Source organism: Kryptolebias marmoratus, linkage group LG10 (genome assembly GCF_001649575.2).
Source record: "Kryptolebias marmoratus isolate JLee-2015 linkage group LG10, ASM164957v2, whole genome shotgun sequence".
NCBI lineage: Eukaryota > Metazoa > Chordata > Actinopteri > Cyprinodontiformes > Rivulidae > Kryptolebias > Kryptolebias marmoratus.
This window is the reverse complement of record NC_051439.1, coordinates 11,327,500-11,345,585: the sequence shown is the minus strand read 5'-3', so window position 1 is coordinate 11,345,585 and position 18,086 is coordinate 11,327,500. Positions and strand designations below refer to the sequence as shown.

Below are 18,086 nucleotides of genomic sequence, written 5' to 3'. Positions count from 1 at the left end.
TTAGGCAGAGGGCGGAGCCTAAATGATGAACTTGTTACTGTTGTCTGCAGTGATATCATAACACTGCAATATGAAGACGCCCTCATGTGACCGACACTCGTCTCCATCCCTGGTTAGGCTCAGGTCAGTAAAGCTACCACCTTCTTTGAGTTGACCTTCTTTGAATTCCCGATTTTGTTTTTGTCCCGTCTGCTTCTCGCTGATGTCGTTGGTTCCCAGCCGTAGCTGTGGTCTCGATCATTCTGTAATGTCGTCTGAAATGCCGACTTCCTCCACAGCGATCTCCCAACATGTACAGGAAGCGAGTTCATTCTTTCTAATTAACGTAAACACTGACGAATGCAATGAGCTTCTTAAGCATCCAGAGCAAGCAGGTTGTTCCAGCTAATGGCGTTACAGACAAACCACCTCCTAAGGGGGTGTGAGCCCCTGAATACCAAATGTGTCATGATAATAACGTGTTTGTTATTATAGCTGAAATCATCCCAGCTCTGCCAAGATCCAGCACGTTCTTGCAACATACAGAGATGGTCTTGTATTCTGTTTAAAATGTGCAGACAGCTTTGCATTTGAAGCTCGTATTGACTTGCAAGAGCATTTTACACACTGATTGCATGGGATGAATGACATGTTTATTGAACTGAAATCCGGACTCCATTATTCTCACGAGTGTCTGGTTCACTTCCTTACCAAGTCATGTGGCTGCTGGTGCAATAAAGCTTTTCCCTCCCTGCCTGCTGAATGAAATGCATGTGAAATCATCTCACACTTTATTGGCTTGCTTGCTGTCCTGTGCAGGTGCTGTAAAAAACAAAAAGAAAAGAAAAGGGGGGCGAAAGGTAACGGTCATGATGAGGAATAAAAGGAGGAAGGACGCCAGCTGAGCCCCTCATGCCTCAGACTAAAGATAAACAGAAAATGGCTCAGTCTGTGAGGCGACCAGAGACTTTAGGAGCCATGAACCTGAAGCCGCAAGGAGACAAGACCAGGACGAGCTACTTCTGCAATGTGAAGTCCAGGTTAGCTTCTCTGAACCTGCAGAAGTACTTTTTTTTTGTGTGTGTGTGTGTTTCATCCACTGTGTCGCTGAAGGGCTCCACCATCAGAGCATCATGTCGGGGTGAGAGCAACCCCATCTTGTTAGGACTCCTGCTCCACTATAAATAACTCAAGGCAGACTAAACGCTGCTTCGTTATTCACACTTTAAGTTTTCTGTATGCATCCAAGGCCTAGCATTCCCCGAGGGAATTCTGCCCGTCATGCCACATGCCAGTTTTAGACTAAAATCATCTTGTCAGGAGAAATCACACCTTGAAAATAACGTTGTATCAGACAAATTTGCATTAGCTCATGTGATCTGTTAGCCTTTGGGGTATGTGTTGTGAGTGACTCTCAGCTACTGCTTCGCCAAATTTTAGCTCAGTACCTGTAATATCCCACAGAGGTATTGTGTAGGCTGATTGAGCTGTGGCGGCCATCTTAGCCGGGACTCACTCCAGAAGTTAATCAGTTGTAGATGCACATCCAGTGACTACTTCCTGAAAGTTTCATTCATGGCTGCAGGTGATATAAAGCTAAAATATCAGATGGGAAAGTAATAATTTCGTTATTAGACGTTATTTTTTTATTCTGAATTTTTGGTCAAACTAAATAAATCATTTGTAACTGTTTGTTTCTAAAGTTTATTCATTCATTCGTTCATTATCGCCCACTGCAGGAAGGGGCAATAATGTTTTTACCCACTTCTGTGTGTGCATGTGTCTGGTGTGTGTGTTCGTGTGTCTGTCTCTTAGCAAACTTTCTTACGAACCACTGGATGGACTTTAATGAAACTCTCAGAATCTAATTATTGGATGTACTTGTGTAGCTCATTAATGTTTTAGAGTCAAGCCAATTCAAGATGGCCGCTACAGCCAATTGACATTAGCCAATACATAAATGGCCGTAATAATGTGCAGATATTGAGCTAAAATTTGCAACACATACTGTGAGCGTCTCACTGAGATCATCCACATTTTAAGGTTCGACTAAACCACCTCATAATTTCTCAAAATAAGACTGTTTTAGTTTAAAACTCTGGGATAAAAGGCATTTAATTTATTCTTTTATAAGCAAATATTACTGTTTGTTCTGAGAACTCTTTCAGGGCATTATTAAGGGTGTGAATTTGCACAGTAAATATAACATATATAATGTGTAAAAATAAGGCATTAAGTGACGAGCCCTCTTATTTAAATGTTGCCCAGTGATAATAAAACGGTGATGAATCTGTTTGTGCTGCTCCACCCTCTCAGGTTGGGATCCAAGCTGCCGGCCGGCGTCTCTCAGCCTCCGCAGTTTGCGAAACCCCCCTGGGACACGCCCCCCCAGGCCCAAACGGCGCACGAGGCCGCGGCCGGCATGCAGCATCAGAACCGGCCCGTTGTGAGCCGGCCCCTCGACCACATCCCGCACATCAGGAACCCCAAGCTGCGGCAGTACTACCTGCAAGGTGCTCCTGCAGGGTTTCTTTTATTTTATTCTCAGGAAGGATGCAGGCTAATATATCTGGTAGAGGAGAAACAGGTGTTGGAGGAAGCGGTCCCTGAATTTACATATACTTTGAATCCCATGAAGTTATTTTCATGCAGATTTCTGTCCTTTCACAGGAACTTCCTGGGACCTAAACAGTACGTTGGGAACTAAAGCAGCTGGATCATTAGATGGCAGCGCAAGCAGCGAGGTGAGTTAATAAACTTTATTTTATAACTTGTCGACGGCGAGGAGCTCACCTGAGGGTTGCCAGGGGAAGCAGATTGGGATTTGTGTCTGGTTTTGCAATTTATGGTCCGTTAAGAGTTTGATAGGGAGCGTCCAAAGGTTCAGAGCTGAGCTAAGCTTCACAGCAGCTGACACCATGGGGAAACAGAGTCTGTTCAAGAGCTTCCGCAGCAAATACAGCGGGAGGAATGCGCTTTCAGACGTTTATTCCAAGGTATTTGCCAGCTTCTTTGTTTTTATTTAATTACTAAGCTTGCTATTCTCAGTTTAAGACAGGAAGCGGGAGTTTGCTTCGCTGTCTGCTCTGAATCACTCTCTGTAAAAGATTGACTTTACAAGCCTTGTTCATCATCATATTTCTCTCATCATCATATTTCTCTCGCCTTTCTGGTTTTTTTTTTTTGGTCCTACTGTCAGCATACATCACCGTTTATGGAGACAGACACGTCATAAGACGATGGGCTCACGCCCACTTGTGAAGCGCAGTAATTTATGTAGTTACATAATCTGTCGGGCACCAGTAATTTCATTTAGTTCAGTGGATCAATTTGTCAGCGGATGACACCTACAGGGCTCGATTCCCACGGGTTTAACTCGATTATTTTATTTGCAAACAATCGTAATTTTTGTTCACGGGACACAGCGTATAATTTTGTCACAAATGTTTGAACTGACGTAGCATCAATGCACCATAAACCCACAAACTAAATGATTTATAACAAAGGGCATCGGATGTTTCAGGCAGTTTTTGAAGTGTGTGAACTTTTTTTTCTCCAGTTCGACTTCAGTTCTAAAATTAAGTTGGATTAAATTTGGGGATTTGGAAAAATCTTTTATGGTCAGGTGTAGCCAAAATGGAAAGAACGGAGATCTAAGAGCTGTATTTGTATTGTAAAGCATGGTGTTGGAAGTATCATGGTTCGGGGTTAGGGCCAGGATGGCTCAACATCATAAATGAAACTCAAAGCTTCATTTAAAACTCCATTCCAGAGTTTTAGACTAGATATCTTTGTGTTGTAGCCATTGTGGGACTTTGTATATCAGTTGGCAGCCATCTTGAATTGGTCGTCGGTGTAATGATTACTTTCTGAGAGTTTCACTGAAATTTGTTCAGTGCTTAATGAGATATTTTGCTAACAGAGGTTTTATTTCAGGACTTGCATCTGTGCTGTGGAAAACTGTACAACAGATAATTAGGATGAGAAAAAAACACCCACCAACAATCGTGAGATGAAGCTGTTTTTATTTTTATTTTTTTACAGAGGAATGACATAAAAAAAAAAAAAACCCCGACTAAAATATGACCGATTAGCAATTCCTGGACATGTTTTTATTTATTTACAGTTATTGCTTCACAAAGAGGTCACATCTGACAGCAAAGGTTTCTACTGTTGTCAAGAATATACCCTGTAATTTAGTTTTCTTTGTGCTTTAACCTTTAAGGCTCATCGTGTGTCATTTAGTAGTCTGTCGAGCTCTTTATGTTCCACATTTAGTTACTTTTACTGCACTTGAGTTGAATCCGTCCTGCAGAGCTGACATGTTTTGTGTGTGTTTCCACATACAGCTTGACACTGGTTGTTTTTTGAACTTGGAGTGAAATACGTTGCGTAGAAATTGTCTCGTGTTTATGTTTTTTTCCATGCAGGGCCTCCCCGGCGACACGGTGTTCAGCGTGTCGTCTAAGTTCAACAGCAGCAAGGTCTTCTCGGGCCAGGATGAGGGAAACCCATCCTCCCATAACTCTGCACGCCTGAACTCTGCTGCCCACATACATACGGAGGTATTATTCACCTGGGAGCACATGATAACAGCTGACAAGTGACTCAGTTAGTGTTTGTATACAAATAATACATCGATGTTGATTTGAAATGCCGTCTTTCTGAACTCTAACTCCAAGGTTTAGCACCACAGAGCATTTATCCATGAGCAAAATCAGACTGATTAAAAGATTCTTTGAATTTCATGTAATTTCAATGTTACAGTTCGGTGTGTTGTAGATACAAGACAGTGTATCCACCCTCACAGTCACATCTACTGCCCACATAGGGCCTAATGAAGCTTTTAGATGTGAATACAAACACACAGAGAGGAGGGGAAATGTAAAAAGGGGAAGTGATCGCTCTCGTCTTTGGGTTTCACAGCGAGTCCATGTCATTTTAGGAGCTAATCTTGTCATGGCTTCCTTTCTGAAGCAGCTGGTCGCGAAGGTCAAGGCCACCTCGATCGGCGAAGGCTCCTCTCTGCCAGAACTGGACCCCGGACCTAAAGAGAAACCGGAGGACGGGGAGGATCGAGAGTGTTTGGAGACAATGAGCGCTCAGCCTCAGTCCCCCTCGCCAGAGGCAGAATATGACAAGCTGCTGGTAAGTGGGGGAAATTACTGCATACTTTGCATGTTCTGCAGTGTGTGTGTGTTTGTGTTTGTGTGTGTAGGTGTGTGAAACAGTTTCTGTATCCATAAGAAAATGATCAGACTGAAAATGTGTTCAGGACATTTTACAAAACAAGACAGGTTAGAGGTGCCTCATTTGTGTTTTGTTGACAACAATGTTCATAAAAACAAGCTCCATGGAAAGATTTCGGCATCTCTAGGTCAGGTTGTTCACGGAGCGCCTTGAAGAAAAGTCCACGGTGATGCATTATTCAGAGCTTTAGAAATACTTTGACTTTTCTAATCTCCGCTGCCAGCAGCAGTGGATTATTTGCTAGGAGCTGCCGCAAAGTTCTTTGACAATGAGAATAATTAATGCTTCCAAAAGCACGAAAAATCACAGAACAGCAAAGTCTCTTTCAGCCAGCTCTTTCCTCAGTTTATGGGATGTACAGGGAACAGCAGAGATCAGTCAAGATCTGGAAGATCAAGAATACTTTCCACCCAAACTGCGTGTTGGATTCATGCTCCGACCGAAACAGATTCAGTTATATAACAGCAAACGTCACGCTGTTAAAAAGGGTTTAGAAACAGATAAAGTTCCTAAAAACCTCCTAAAAATTAAATTGCACAACATTAGGAGGCACGAGTTTGCAGCTTTGCCAGGACTGTAACAAACATCTGACCTAAAAATAAAATCGGTGGATTGCTCTCAGAAGAATAATTCAAAGCAAACCAGACAGAGGATTTCACAGAAACTAGAACAGATGTTTGTTCCAGTCTTAAACATCAGCCTATAAAGTTTTAAGCTCCGCATTTTTGTTTACTTACAGCCCTATTTCCACAAAAGTTGGGTTGTTGTGTAAAGTGTAAATATAAACAGAATTCAAATCTCATAAACCCAAATTTTATTCACCCAGGAACACAGCAAACATATCAAATATGTAAACAAAGAAATTGTACCAAGGAGACAGGACCATGGTTCCCTCTCTTCTAACATCTGTAAACATCAGGACTGAGGAGAGCAGTCATGGAGGTTTTAGAGGGAATGTCCCATTCTTGTCAGATCTGTTCTACAGTCCTGGCTCTCCTCTGTTGGATATTTTTGCTGGATGGGCTCATATGTTGTTCTAAAACCTTTTCTGCACTGATGGCACCTTTCCAGATGTGTAAGCTCCCCATGCCAGAAGCACTAATGTACCCCAATACCATCAGAGAGGCAGGCTTTTGAAATGTAGGCTAAAAAACAAGCTGGATGGTCCCGCTCCTCTTTAGCACGTGGAGCTTGTGAATTTCAGATTTCATTTGTCTGACCACAGAACAGTTCTCCTCTTTGATCGATTTTAAATGAACTTTGACCCTGAGAAGACGGCAGAGTTTCTGGGTGGTGTTCACATCTGGCTTCTTCTTCACATGATAGAGCTTTAAGCAGCATTAGTGGATGGAACAGTGAGCTGTGTTTACAGACAATGGTTGGTGGAAACAGTGCTGTAATATTGACTTTCAGCCTTGACCTTTTACCTCAGAGATTTCTCCAGATTCTTGAAACCCTTTAATGATATTATGAACTGTAGATGTTGGGATATTCATTCAGTTGAGGAACATTTTTCTGAAATTCTTCCACTTTTTTAGTTATACACAGACCGATGAACCTCTGCCCATCTTTACTTCTGATAGACTCAGCCTCTCTAAAATGCTCTTTTTATACCCAGTCCTCTTACTGACCTGTTTCCAATTAACCTAATTAGTTACAAAATGCTCCTCCAGATGTTTCCTATTCATAACACTTACTTTTACAACCTTTTGTTGCCTCTGGCCCAACTTTTTTGAAACGTGTTGCTGCCATTAAATTCAAAATTGCATTTTTTTCTTTCAGAAAATGATACAATGTCATAGTTGAAACCTTTGATATGTTTCCTATGTTCCATTGTGAATAAAATACGTGTTTATAAGAACTGCAAATCATTGCATTCTGTTTTTATTTACATTTTACACAACATCCCAACTATTTCAGAATAGGGTTTCTATTTGCGATTGCAAAGTCTTGATCGGTTCCCTTTGTTTTTCTTTTAAAAACATTAAAACCTACGTGTTGGTGTCTGTGCCGCTGACAGGACGTGGAGGCGGTGTCGCTGCCTGACGGACAGCTCTGCTTGCTGGCGCTTCCACCAGAATGCTGTGAGGGCGAGGGTCCAGAGGCCATGCTGTACCTCAAACTGATCTGCCGCTACATCACCTACGGCAAGGTGGGGATAAGACACACTGCGATGATTTCAGTTTTATGGACATCAGTAGACTAATTTCAGCATTCCTGTCCCTGTCAGGGTGTGGTTGCAGGTATCCTGTTGGTGACTTCTAATAAAATCTTCTTTGACCCGAGTAAGACACACCCTCTGGTGAAGGAGCATGGCTGCGAGGAGTACCTTCTGTCTTGCTCTGTTGACACTCTGGCGTCTGTCTCCTTCTTTTCCGACATTTCGCACGTTCACTTCAACACGTCGCAGCAGAGGTCAGCGGGGATTCACTGTCTCTTGTCGCGACCGGACTTGAATGACACGGAGAGCCAACGCAGCCTCATCTTGTTGCTTTCGTTTCAGGAGAGATGGGAAGGGAAAGAGCATTTTCCAGAAGCTCAGAAACGCCAAGAGCAGAGCAGGCGGGGTCAGAAACCGCAGAGATGGGGAGTCTCGGCCGGCTCTGGTTTCACCAGAGTCCAAGGCTGCTTCAGAGGAGGAGGAGGAGGAGGAGGAGGAGGCGGAGGGCAGAGACGTGGTGCAGGCTGAGCGGGAGCTGGGGTGCAGTTCCCTGGAGGTGCTGTCAGAGGAGTCTGCGGGCGGCCTGGCTGTCCTGAGCAGCGCTGCTACCTTCTGCTGCGGAGGTCAAGAGACCGATTGCAAGGAGGCGCCGGACACAGAGAGGTCCTCCGTGAAGAGTCAGAGCGCAGGTGTGAACTGCGCCTGCCCGACAAACGTGTCCTTTTCTTTTTTTTTTTACGTCCTCTTAACTCTAAGCCTGCTCATCTTTTAGTGCCTCGGAGGACGTCTTCAGGGAGCCTCGCGGGCTGGATGTTCGTGCGGCTGCGGGTTCAGTCGTCTGCCGGAAAGAGGAAGAAGGCTTCGACCAAAACCAAAACGTTACCCAGGAGAGACGCCTGGCTGGCTCTGTCACAGCAAAGGTGAGGAGATGTCATCGAAACGACATGACGTTAGAAAACGAGATGCTGCGAGTAAAATCTGTGGAGCAGCTGTCTCTTAAAACTCATTTAAACTCACTTAAAACCCTTTTTTTTGTCTTTAAATATCAGGTTTAACCCCTGCAGATTTACAAAACAATCCAGTTCAAAGTTAATTTAAACCTCAATGTTAGGATAAAACTGATGAAGGTGTGATGATGATGATGCACCCATTCATGGGTACGAGGGTGTGAGTATAATAATTTGTAAATCACATGCTGTAGCTTTCACAGTCGTCAGTTCTGATGATCTCTAATGAGGTTTCAGGGATTGTAACCACAAATACTGATTAATCTACTTTCTAAAACTCGTCGTTTTCTTTTAATTTGTCAATGCTTGCCAGCGCTTGTGCTTCATATTAATTTTTGTCTGTGTGCGTGTCCATCTCTTGCCAAAATATCTCAAGAACCACCAGTCGAAACTTGCAGAAAGTAATCATTTATGTACGCCTACAACTGATTATGTTTTTGGAGCCAGCCAACTGACCTTAGAAAACACAAAAATTACTCAATTCAGTCAGATTTAGGGATGTTAAGTTAAGTTTTTATGTGTGGATGGCGTGCTTTTTGAGTGTTTTTATCGTGTGTTGTTGTGAATGAATGAGGACGTCTTCAGCCAGGGTTTAAATTCATCATCCATTCATTTCAATGAGTAACTCCTCCATCCTCCCCCGAGCGTGGGTTTTCAGGAGGAAGCAAGCGTGGCTGTTTGTCGTCTCTGTAACCCTGCCTTCTGCTCCCCGCTGCAGCGCCGACGACCTGCGGGCCTACCTGAAGCGCCTCCGGCCGGACCTGTGTGTGCTGGAGGGGGAGGAGGAGGGCGACCAAGATGAAGAGGGGTTTGTTCTCATCGAGGACAAGGAGGAGGAGGAAGACGGGGAGGAGGAGGAGGAGATGTTCCAGACGCAGCACAGCTCAGGGGACGACTGGGAGGTGAGTGGGTTTGTTTTGGTCTCGTAGGAGGGTCAGGCAACAAGACACAGATGTTAAAGGGACTTAGAGAGCAGCAGGTGAGCTTCTGCACGTTCTAGAATAAACTGCCGTTACTTGTGTTTGTTCAAACTTATCGCTGTTTTCTTTTGTTTCTGCAGATGGTGCCGATGGAGGAGGGTAAGGACAAAGCAGCTCTGGTCATCGACAGAGAGCCCGAGGGGCTCAGTAACGTCGTGGAGGGCAGCCACATTTTGGAAGCTTCCCACATCAGGGAGGTGAGCAGCCGTCGCCGACTCCGTGTCTGACCAAACGGCCTGAATCTGTCTGTGAGATTGTTCTGGGATCGTTTAAAAAGAGCTACATCAATAGGCATCAGCGTGAAAACTGCAGCTTTTTATTTTATTTTTTTAAAGAAGTGGGTCGAGTCAAACATTACCACGCTGGTTTGAAACGTTAGTTTAGTTTTTACCTCGAAAATATTTCACAGCTGCGTGTTTGCCTGAACACACATGGTATCTGCGCAACCTGCTTATTCAAGTTATCCTGTTTAATTTGGATTTTATCATTTATTATCCCCTTCATCATCTTATTCCAGCTGTGTAAGGAGCTGCCTCCCAGGACAGTCGGCCTCACGTGGCGGCTGGCCTACAGCACATCCCGTCACGGCGCCAGCCTCAAGTCCCTGTACAGAAAACTGAGTGCCGCAGATTCCCCCGTGCTGATCGTCATCAAGGACGCACTCGATGAGGTAAAAGCTCTCACGCAAACTACGACCGCTGAGCTGGTTTGTTTTGTAGTTGCTGTACCTTTCTCTGTCCTGTGACTCCGTCAGATGTTCGGAGCCTTCCTCTCTCACCCTCTGAGACCCAGTGAGGCGTTCTACGGCACAGGAGAGACCTTTCTCTTCATGCTGCATCCTCGTTTCAAGGTGAGAACGCCGATTTATTGAACGTATCCTGGACTTTACAGATCCTGCATGTCATGTGTGGCTTTAGGGTGCAATGTATCAGGGAAGAAAAGCCTAGCACTTTTTGAAGGAAAGCTCAGTATCCGTAAAACTGGCTAAATTATAGCCATTTAGGTAAATCCTCAGTGGTTCGTGAGATATTTTGCTAACAGACAAGCAGGGTCGACTCCAGCAGTTAATGCTAAAGATTTAAGCATAGATCTTGTGCAATAAGAAACACTTGGAGTGTGTGTTGTGAATGACTCTCAGTGACTACCACAGCAAATTTTAGCACAATATCAGTAAAAATGATCGAATTATAGCCATTTTTGTGATTTCTAAGGTCAGTTGGCTGTGGTGGCCATCTTGAATTGGGTTAGTTCCAAAGGTTAATCCGTTGTAGAGATATACTAAAAGAATATTTCCTAGAGGTTTCACTAAAATTCACTCAGTGGTTCATGAGATAGGTCGTCGTCCTCTTTTGCCTTATGGTGGTGGGCAATAATTACACAAATTACAGCTTTAACCATGAGCACAACTTTATCATTTTTTTAAAACATTTTTGGAAGACAATCAGTTTGAGAACCGATCTGTTGTCTTCTGTTAGTGTTTCAGGTGGACTGGAGAGAACTCCTTCTTTATTAAAGGAGACTTAGACTCCTTTGCCGTTGGTGGAGGCAGGTAATGTCTCCTTAACCCCCCCCCTTTATTTGTCCAGTTTCAGCCTGTGTGTGAAATAACATGATGTCTCCTCCTCCTCAGTGGTCACTTTGGGCTGTGGGTGGACGAGAACCTGTACCTGGGCCGCAGCAGCCCGTGCTACACGTTCAACAACTGCTGCCTCTCCGAAACGGACGACTTTCGCATCATGGAGCTGGAGGTGTGGACGTTCAGCAGCTGAGGAGGAAGGACGACTTCTTCCTGTCTGACTTTGTCTCCGCTGATCAGCTTTAATCAAAAAACCATTTATCACCAAGCAAAAAAAAAAAAAAACACATCAAGCTGCTTCTTTATTCCATGATGAATCCATCTGTAATATCAGCTCCTGGATTTATTCGTGATCACGTGCTGTGGGTTTCAGTGAACTCGGCGAGGCGAGGCTCACGGCGAGTTTCAGAGAGCTGATGGGGGTTTTAATGCTCCACTCCTTCCTGTGGGTTTGGCGGTGAAGCTGAACTGGACTAAAGCTGGATTCTTTGAATCCTCCTCTTTGAACGGAGTCGCAGAAAGCGCACTTTGCTTCTTAATGTGAATTAGCAACTTCGCTATGTTTTACAATTTGCCCTGTAAATACGACGTGGCGTCTGACATGTGACCTAACACATGACCGTGCTCTCATGTAACCGTTCAGATCAGGTCCAACCACGAACAGATCTCCGTCCAGCCGACGTGCTCTTCTCCTCCCTTCCACAAGCACAAATCATTATCACTTCACCTTTTCATCAGACAGCATACATTAATGCTGCGAACACAGAGCTACGGGTTGAAAGAAGCCTCTTTCATAAATATCATTCCTTTTTATTTAAAATGCTGAATCTTACACCACTGTGGTCTCTGTACATGAATAAAAAGATTAGGAAATAGGCCGATGTACTCTGCTCACATTGTACAGTACTGTGGATTAGTAAATAAAACAGTCAACACAGTGTGCATTCGAAGTCTTGATAGAATAGAAAGCGTCTTATAGTTGCCACAAAAACAGGAAAATCTTGTTTTATTTTGGAATAAAAATACAAGTAGGTCACAGAGTAAAGGCTCTAAGCTGCATATATTGTCACGTTTAAAATATAAAGTTCTGTAAAGTTACAAAGTGCTCGTAGTATGTGTTGAGGATGATTCTCAGCTACTACCACACAAAGCTTTAGCTCAACATCTGTGACTTTGACTCAGTTATAGCCATTTTTGTCTTTGCTGAGGTCAATTAGCCGTGGCAACCATCTTGAATTTGGCCAACGAGCTGTAGATGTACATCCAGTGGTTACTTTGTTTAAAATCTGTGTAGTGGTTTGTGAGAGATTTTGCTAAAGCTACAGACAGGCAAAAACATTATCACCCTATTATAACTCATCAATTTGTTTTGGTTTCTTTGTTTTCTACTCGAAATTGAAAGAAGTGATTGGTGCATGAGATGAGACATGTCAAGAATAACTTTCTTTTTTTTTTTTGTTTATGTACAGACAAGCAAACTGGCAGTTTAATCAGCATTAAAAATGTTTTTTTTTAGTTAAAACATTAACAATTTGTTTCATAGTTGCATAAAATATAAAACAAGTGGGAATCAATTCAAAAAAAGAAAAAGAAGAAAAGCGTTCTTTGGTGTGGTCTTCATCTGATCCCTTCACAAAGGCAACAAAAAAAAGCATTTTAACACACAGATTCAAACCCAGACTTTCAAAATAATAGTTTATGTGCCACAGCCGAGCTCAGTTTTTCCTGGTGCTTCCCCCCCACCCCCCAGGAGTCAGAGTCGGCGTTTCCTCCAGCGGCCTCGGCAACAACATCAGGCGACACCCGGCTCACAGAGCTTTCAGGTGAAGGCTTCACAAACTGCGGAGACACAGCTGGAGGCAACGGCACCACGCTTCCCCGTCGGAGTGCAGGGAACAGCAGGAAAACCCGCTCCGCTGCTTTAAATACCACACATGCAACACGGAACATTAAGGGATAAACATTGGGTGGGATGTTGCGTTGAATGATGCACTTTGAAGCCACATCGCAGGCCTCTGCTGATGTTTTTGATGATTTTAATCTACAGCTGTAAACAGAGAGAACGGGCCTCGCTGCGTGCAAGGCAACTGTATTTCTGCAAGATACTCATTGGGACATTTTCCACATGTGTTGTGCATTTAGAATACAAAACTGTATAAAAAAATTTTCATTTTTAACCAAGAGAGATGCTCAAATAAATAATAACAGAGGACAGAAGGCTAAAATGTTTCCCCAGCTTCCAGCACAGGTTGGAAAGTTTCTCTACATAATTGTTGGTGGGTTGTTTTTTTTTTCTCGTCCTGGATCAGTACTCGGGGAGGGGAGATGATTGTCACTTTCTGAAGTTGAAAGTCTCCGTAAACGCACGCGTTACTGTGTCACGTACGCCTGCGCTTTCTCCAGCCCCTCCTTCAGGAAGCTGAGGTACGTGGATGTGGAGGGGTCTTCAAACCCCCCAGAAAAGCTGAAAGTCGCTCCTTCGTCCTCTGGTTTCATGGCGGTTTGGTCCAGGAAGTAGTTAGCGTTGATGTGGTGGACCTAGAAGAGACAGATAAAATAAACTGTTTACGTAACAAGCTGGTAATTACTCACTTAGAAACACAACAAGAAGCACAGCAATGAACATCTCGACTGTAATTAGCAGAGTTTTGCCATTAGTGGTCATTGGTTTCTGCTGTGTTTACTGCTCTACAGTCCAGAATATCATAGGAAGCAATGCTTGTGTTGTTTTTAATCAGACGTCTTCTTAGGATTTGATAACAAAAGCAAAAGCTGTATTTACAATGGTTCCATTGGGCAGTGCCACCATCATCTCCACAGGGAAGCTGTAATTTTCCAGGTGTAAGCGAGCCTTTTCGCTCAGAGCAGGATCCTGCTCGTCAGCCTGACACATAGAGGAAAACAAAAAATATTTAACATTACACAGTCATATTTTTAAAAAAATCACTGTTAGCTGCTCACGTTCTGGTTTACCTGCATGTTCTCCAGCTCTCTGACCAGAGACCAGCTGCTGATGAAGCTCTGGTTGAGCAGAGCCAGAACGGGCGAACTTTCCAGGACCGTCTCCCGGAGAGTCCGCCCCGAACCTGCAGAGGCGTGAGGAGGGCATGAGGACGGAGAGACACGAACATCCACCACTAACTGTGCAAAACTAAAGTGTCTGAACTGAGATATCTGATTTTTATTTGGCGTTACTCTTTCATCACAGCCTGAAAAGTGAATTTATTTGCCATGTTTCTTCTTTAAAATAAAAAAGGAGATGTAAAATTAGCTCCTCAGTGATGGTCTCACCTCAGCAAGACTGGTCGTCTAAAGCTCCCCAGAGCAGAATCGAATGCACCAGCTTCTTCTCTGCCTCGGCCCGCTCGAAAGCTTCTGAAAAAGGCAAGTAGGGCACCTGAAAGGACACACGACGTCAACAATAAAGCACTCGAGTGGTTCGCTCACTCTCTCGTGGAGGTTTACCTTCTTAAAGGGGTAGAGGGTCACCTCCAAGCGCCTGAAAGCTTCTTCCCGACTGATCTCTGAGCTCCAGTGAATTTCCTCAAAAACAAACTGGATCGGCTCGCCACCGCCGGCCCGACTGTCGATGACCTTTCCCTCCTCGTCCAAGATGACGGAGGGAGTGGACGGGCCTGTGGACTGCAGCTCCAGCTATAAAAACAAGTTAGAAACATTACACACTGCAACAATAAAGATAAATAAGTCGTGAGTATAGCTTTAGATCTGTGGCTGTACCTGTGGCAGGTATCCGATGTCTACCTCCATGTTGCTGCTCTCGCTGGCTCCGTACAGCCACTCCATGTCCACGTTCAGGGACCTGCAACACGCAGGTCAGGTCACACCGGAGCCGGCCTGGCGGACAACAGGGCGCAGCAAGCGCAACGGCGGCTCACCTGTCGTTGGGGACGAAGAGGTGGAAGTGGCGGACGTGAGACGCGTCTTTGGAGAGGACGATGTTGCCGGTAAACTGCCCCGGCGTGAACCAGAAGGGAAAGTTGGGAACGTCGTTGAGCTGGAACTCTGCGTGAATCCTGCCGGGGTTGAGAGACGGAGGTTTAATGGCCGCCACAGAACAGCTCATAAATCCGGACGAAGACTGGCTTGTAATGCAAGTACAGCTTTCAATTTAAACATTACAAAAAGAGAGCTTTCATTGGGACATAAACTATGGGTTGGATCAATCTCAGTGGTCTGATTTAACACCGGCAGTGGCTGCCTGCCAGAATAAACAATAACATTAATATTCATTATATTTTACAGGAAGTCAGCGCTGAGTCAAAGAAGATGGAAGACAATGCAGGACTGCCAATAACATGAAAAAGCACCACCAAGGTCATCCATGCCTCCTCCTGACTCCCTCCTCACCTGAAGACGATGTCATAATAAAAGTCGCTGCTGGCACGGATGCAGGCGACTGCTCCCTGCGGGGCGAAACGGGATTTGATGAAAGGCCGAGGGTGGAACATGCTCAGCAAGGCGTGGACGAGAACCTGGAGAAGAGTGGCCATCAGTACACAGAGTAATAAATGCAAGTTACAGTGCAAACCCGACTTAATAAAGGAGGCATTACCTCTTTGCCTTTTGGGGCGGGAGGGTGGTAGCGATTATTGGGCAGGTACCCGGTGAAGATGTTGAGCTCACTGGGAATGACCCACCACGTGTCTCCGACGTCCACCTTATTCTTCGGGGGCAGGAATGCTCTGAACTGGCTGGCAAAGAAAGACAACGAAGGCACCGCAGGGCTCTTCCACGAGCGGAGGCCACTTAGCGAGCTGTGAGAAACCTGGGTCACAAAAAACACAACAATTATTACAAACGCTTTTTATAGAACATTAAAAAACAACAAGGAAACATGCGTGCTTTCTTACTCCAAGGAAGCCGTCCTTGCTTTTCGTCATGGAGTCGAGCAGCAGAGCCTGCATTTTGGCTTCCAAGATCAACGTCTCTCCATTTGGGTCGTGAATCTCTTCCTCCTCCAGATCCACCGGCGCTGCAATCCCTGCGAGGATTCCCAACACGGTCAGTGAGGCTTCTCGTGTGACCAGAGAGAAAGAGAAAAATAAGAAAAGCATGGCTGAAGCTGAAGGGACGTACCTGTGAGCTTCTCTGCAATGGGTTTGAACTCCTCGGGACTGAGATAGAGGTCATGGTCGGTGTCCAGCGAGGAGAAGAAGAAAAGGCCCTCGACGCCAAGAGCTTGTACGCCCTTTTCCTGGTGGAAGGAAACACACAATAAAAGAGATCCTTACTGTCAGAGCACGCTTCAGAGGTTTTAAATGCAGCAACAAAACTGGGACACTGAACAATGACATCACTTGTGATACAAATATTTGGGAATCACGTGTCAAAAACACTGATGTAGACGCAAAATGCCTTTCCAATGAATGTTTCTAAGGTAAAGTCCAGCAGCAGGATGTCATTTAGCCTCACTAGTCCAGCCTTGAGGCTACAGATAAACATGAATTTCAGTCAGACCACCCTTTTCTAAAGATGCGTGCCTGCCAGAGTCTGCACAATGGAGGGGAAAAGAGGGGAGGGAGGTTCAAGAGGAATTTAGTTAGGGTTGTTTAACCAGCAGCTGGTCGACAGAACCACCCAGCCAATAAAAGCTTCCAGTAAAAGGTACAGATGAAAACTCAGCGTCAGTGAAAAAATCTCCCTCCAATCACAGGTCATTAAACGCACCAGCAGGTCACAGACAGTCAGCTTAACCCCGAGTTTTTGTTGTTTATGAAGCTGAACTACATGCATTCCAGATGTGGCTCTTACATGACGTCTGAGCAGCTGGACGTCCTGGTAGTACTTCACCCCAAAGGCTAGAAGCGGCACAGCGCAGAGCACCAGCAGGGTCCACGTCCCCCGGCGGAACCACGAGGACCCAGAGCCCGCGGTCCGGCGCCCACTCTGCCCGGGTTTGCTCTCCGTCTCGGGGCTTCTTTTATCAACGTCTGCGGCCATCTCCCACCCCAGTCAGAGCCGCCGCTCGTAGGAGGACATGTGTGTTAAAAAACAGCCGCGTTGAGGACTCTTTTCCTTCGTAGACTGTGAAGAATTGGCTTAAAGCTCCGCAAGTCTAGGTCAGCGCTTCTTGCCCAGCCGGTTGCGTTGCTGGCGGTCAGCTGCACGATGTTAGCTAGCAGCGCGGATTTCTTATTCACCACATCCCTATCTGGAACCACTGTCTGGAACCATATGGATGCGGTTAGATACGAGAAGTTAGCCGGTGACAAACCGGAAACGCGGTGTGCGGAGATTTCAAAATAAAAGCTCAAACGGAAAGCGTAACGGCTACAAACTTCAAGAACGTCGATTTCGCCTTATATGCACTTTCACTAAAATATTTCAAATCACAAAATAAATATTCTTGAATCACATGGTAAGTACAAATGTGCTCAGAGAGCACAAAAGAGGTAACCTTGCAACCCATCCTGCGGCAAATGGTTTTATTTTGAAACAACAAACCGGAAACTCGCGTTTACTGTTTCTGTTTACAGGAGCCACATTTAAAGAGGCAGGACCAACTTGGTCATCCATCCAAAGAATGTCTGCTAACAAGCTTCAATTACAGGTTTATCTGCCAGAGTTTTCTCTTTGTGTGTGCAAATTGTCCTCAAACCAACAAGCAAACTAGGAAAATTTGTTCCTCTCAAAATTTCCATTTAACTTCATGTTTTTATGTATGAATGTGGAAGAAACTATTAGAAATACACTGGTTTAAGAACCTAATTGCTCCCTAAAGTTAGTATATAGTGCCAAAAAAACCCCATTTTTTTCCCAATACTCTTTCTTTTACCAGAAACTGCATTAAGAACCACGTTGATTTCATGATATTATGTAATTCTACAAAACCTACATTTTTTTTAGTGTTAACAGTGCTTTAAAATTGTGCAACATACTCACGGAAAATGCAGTTCCATATCATTTTGGATTGTAGGTTCTGAACAGTACCTTTTCAGCTGAAGAACAATGACTTCCAGATGCAATTTCAAGTTAGATCACCAAATCACCCTTCTGTTTTCTTCTATTTTAACTCTGCAGGGAGTGGTGCTAAGCTGAAGTACAGTCCTGCTCACCATTATTGGCACCCATGAAGTTTAAGTACATATAATGGAATATTTACTAAAGGAAAT

General features: G+C 44.5%; 2 protein-coding genes across 4 annotated transcripts; one reads left to right on the top strand and one right to left on the bottom strand.

The window, feature by feature from the left end:
• Nucleotides 1–11: 11 nt before the first annotated feature.
• Nucleotides 12–11,292, top strand: si:ch211-15d5.11 (oxidation resistance protein 1). 3 transcript variants are annotated; one of them, XM_017410824.3, is made up of 16 exons: nt 12–123; nt 799–1,019; nt 2,296–2,492; nt 2,650–2,723; nt 4,410–4,544; nt 4,960–5,127; nt 7,250–7,381; nt 7,460–7,644; nt 7,733–8,079; nt 8,163–8,310; nt 9,116–9,299; nt 9,458–9,574; nt 9,895–10,047; nt 10,132–10,227; nt 10,853–10,926; nt 11,008–11,292. In XM_017410824.3, exons 2-16 carry the CDS (start codon nt 892–894, stop codon nt 11,144–11,146), a joined length of 2,277 nt encoding a protein of 758 aa, XP_017266313.1. In that variant the 5' UTR covers nt 12–123; nt 799–891; the 3' UTR covers nt 11,147–11,292. The 3 variants fall into 3 exon arrangements, with proteins under 3 accessions (XP_017266313.1, XP_024860248.1, XP_017266304.1); XM_025004480.2 differs by having other exon boundaries at nt 4,957–5,127; nt 7,736–8,079; XM_017410815.3 differs by having other exon boundaries at nt 4,957–5,127.
• A 1,052-nt stretch (nt 11,293–12,344) lies between these two features.
• Nucleotides 12,345–17,151, bottom strand: selenon (selenoprotein N). The gene is made up of 12 exons (XM_017411274.3): nt 16,726–17,151; nt 16,051–16,168; nt 15,825–15,955; nt 15,527–15,739; nt 15,322–15,446; nt 14,850–14,987; nt 14,692–14,773; nt 14,419–14,607; nt 14,245–14,350; nt 13,927–14,039; nt 13,736–13,837; nt 12,345–13,491 (listed from the first exon to the last, which is right to left on the bottom strand). Exons 1-12 carry the CDS (start codon nt 16,912–16,914, stop codon nt 13,324–13,326), a joined length of 1,674 nt encoding a protein of 557 aa, XP_017266763.1. The 5' UTR covers nt 16,915–17,151; the 3' UTR covers nt 12,345–13,323.
• Between the last annotated feature and the right edge of the window lie 935 nt (nt 17,152–18,086).